General features: G+C 33.6%; 1 protein-coding gene across 1 annotated transcript in view; it reads left to right on the top strand.

Annotated features, from left to right (window-relative positions):
- Positions 1-475, top strand: part of CTNNA1 (catenin alpha 1) — a 191059-nt gene extending 190584 nt beyond the window's left edge. Inside the window, exon 18 of the mRNA XM_018563705.1 lies at positions 152-475. Coding sequence (XP_018419207.1) covers positions 152-439 — 288 coding nt within the window. The 3' untranslated portion in view covers positions 440-475. The remainder of the gene's footprint in view (positions 1-151) is intronic.
- The last annotated feature ends 2714 nt before the right edge of the window (positions 476-3189 follow it).

The following is a 3189-nucleotide window of genomic DNA, read 5'->3' as shown; positions in this document are numbered from 1 at the left end:
AGGGAAATTATTTATAGGTATGGAAAGTAAAATTATGTTGTAAGGGTTATATATGTATAAAATGTTTATATTATGATGTAAGATGTGAAACTATGTTAATGAAAATATTCTTTATAAAAAAAAAACATTTATTCTTCCGGAAATATTTTAGGTTGACAGTGCCATGTCTCTGATTCAAGCTGCCAAGAATTTGATGAATGCTGTGGTTCAAACAGTTAAGGCATCTTATGTGGCCTCTACAAAGTACCAGAAATCACAGGGAATGGCATCTTTAAATCTTCCAGCTGTCTCATGGAAGATGAAAGCTCCAGAGAAGAAGCCTCTTGTAAAAAGAGAAAAGCAGGATGAGACACAGACCAAAATAAAACGTGCATCTCAGAAGAAACATGTTAACCCTGTGCAAGCACTTAGTGAATTTAAAGTTATGGAGAGCATATAAACAAATATACCTTATTTGAACATATATTTACTTATGTAATCGTAATATTTTGCATTCTTCAGTTTTGTACTAAAATCTGCTGATGATAGTCAACAAAAGACAAAATAAATTTACATTTAACCTGTGCTAGTAGGATCAATTTATGTAATTGGTTGGACAGAAGTGGAATTTTATATGCCTGGGGTAAAAGCCAAATGAACCCTGGGATCCTGGATTTGTAAATGGTCTTTTTATTATACTTTACAACATATATATTTTATGATTATTTAAATGTATACCACTTTAAGCAAATTTAATTTGTTAAGATTTGTTTAGATAATGGTTGGCTTTTTTTTGTTTGATTTTGTTTTTGTCTAACTGCCATCTCTTTACTATTATCTGCTTTAATAGTGTATATGATTGTGATACATTTTTGGTTGACTGTATGTGCCCTAAAATGAAGACAGCACAAACACAAAAACCCACTATCTTTTTGTTGTCCGACATGTACTAAATGTGTGGAGATTTTGAATGGTTGTGTATTTTCACTTTTGCAGTCACATTTGGGAACACCCCCACTATATATTTGTGTTCCTATTCTCACAGCATATCTTAAATAAATATAATTAAATATTCTTCCCTAGATGTCTCTGAAATTGAGAGAGAAGATTGCAAAAAGCTGCTTCACAAAGTGACAAAAATCTCTGGCTGTCGTCCTAGAGAGACTAAACCTGGGTACACACATATTTTTATTTTTTTTTGTTCCGACTGCAAGGCTGAACGGAAAGAAAAATGACAAATTCCTCCATCCACACAAACAGTATGGGTGAATGAATCTCCCACTGTGTACATTGGGCGCTACAGTCAGAATATAAGAAAAGTGCTTGAAGCTGCAAATGCTGTTTGTCCAACAAATGTTTTTTTTTTCAGCATGACCTTTCGATCTAATCCACTTTTGTAGAGGAGATGGGTCCACATACAGGTCAAATTTTTGCAAATTCCTGCAGAATCAGCCAAAAATCGATCAGTGTGTACCCAACTTTAGGACACACTGAACTATATCTTAATACCATACAATGCTACTAGACCCTAAACCCTTTTTCAGGCAGACCGTGTTCAAACCTAGTTTACAGCAGATCTGCCAGCACAGTACAGGCAGTTAACTATGTTAACATTAACCTGCCCAGCCCCCTTGCATTCAGTACAGAGGAAAAACTTCTTTTATATGCATTCACAGACCATGTAAAATGCAAGCAGCAATTGGTATTTGTATTTTTAAGTTATCCTCTCTGAATGAGAGCATGTAGCAAATATAACATGGGAGTTATCCTAATTTGGTTGTAAAAGTGGAAATAAGGTTACAATTTTCCTATTGGGCATTGTGCAAATTCATACAACTTGGTATGCATTTTGTACCTTGTTCTAATACTCTCCAATTATAAAGTACTAAGAGCTGGACCCTCTACAAATCATCTTGGAGTATGTGGTACTTAATGTATCATATGTTTTTTGCTGGTAGCTGAACATACTTTATACCATAAAGTATGCATGAGGTGTTCATTTTTCTTGTGCATTAGGGGCTCAGAATATAACATACAGAACACTTATTTTGACTACTCTTTTTGGCATACCAAACATACAGACACTTAACGTGTACTCTAGCTGTTGTTAATATTTTGTATCTATATGCAAGAACTAAAATCTCAAAATGTTCTTATAAATGTATCCATATCATAGGCAGGCTTTTATTTTTGATTTGTATGTTTCAGTGCTATCTTTAGGGATGCTTTGATAAAATGTTATCCAGAGTGTATTTTCCCTCTTTTCTCAGAACAGATTTTATACTGGAATTTTAATCCTGTTTCTGATACTTCAGTTGCAAACTACTTTCTTTTTAGGGTTGTTAAAGAAAAAAAAAATCATCTGGAGCAAAATTGCATTTTATAGTTTACATTGTTTTTTTTTTTTTTTATACAGCTACATTTTAAGCTGCATGCATTTCATAATGCTTTTATAAATCTTTAAAAGAGCATACCTTTTTAAGATGTCAAAAATCTCACAATTATGTAGATGATTCTTTTCAATAATAAAGTTTGCCTTGTTAGTTTTATATTTTTATATACACACTGAGAAGACAATATACAGGGGGAGAACATTTTAGATGGGCTCACAAGACACTTGAGGCTGATTTAATAGAACCTTAGCCAAGCAAGCAACTAAAATACCATTTTAAATGTGTTAGTTAGTTGTTGACTGGCATTTGATATAGCAATTTATATTGTTGTAAACATATTTTCTAGAACAGGTAGGCTGGCATTATTGACCTATGCTGTGAATGCTAGCTGCCTGTTTTTTATGCTGATCCACTAGCTTACTTTGAGTCGCTGACATTGAAGTTCTGACTAGCTGTATGCTTATTTCAGGTCAGTGCCTCAAGGTCTTTGAGCAATGGTAAAAAAGCATTTAGCATTTAAAGGAAGAGGTTACCAATGGCAGTCCCTTATATTTCAGTTCAGGTTTCTTTTAACCCCTTAAGGACAAAGGCCTTTTTTTCATTTTTTGCACCCATGTTATAATCCACATTTTAGGCCTGAAAGTTACTTAAAACCCCCAAACATTATATATTTTCTGAAAGCCAAGAGCCTATAGAATAAAATGGCGGCAGTTGTAAATTTGTATGTTGCACGACATTAGCGCAACGTATCAAACCCAAACATTTTGTGAAAAATGCACTTAAGTGCCCCAAAACACAATATAACACAAAAATATAA

This window comes from Nanorana parkeri, unplaced genomic scaffold (genome assembly GCF_000935625.1).
Source record: "Nanorana parkeri isolate BGI_ZX_2015 unplaced genomic scaffold, ASM93562v1 scaffold687, whole genome shotgun sequence".
Lineage (NCBI taxonomy): Eukaryota > Metazoa > Chordata > Amphibia > Anura > Dicroglossidae > Nanorana > Nanorana parkeri.
This window is presented reverse-complemented; position numbering and strand designations above follow the sequence as displayed.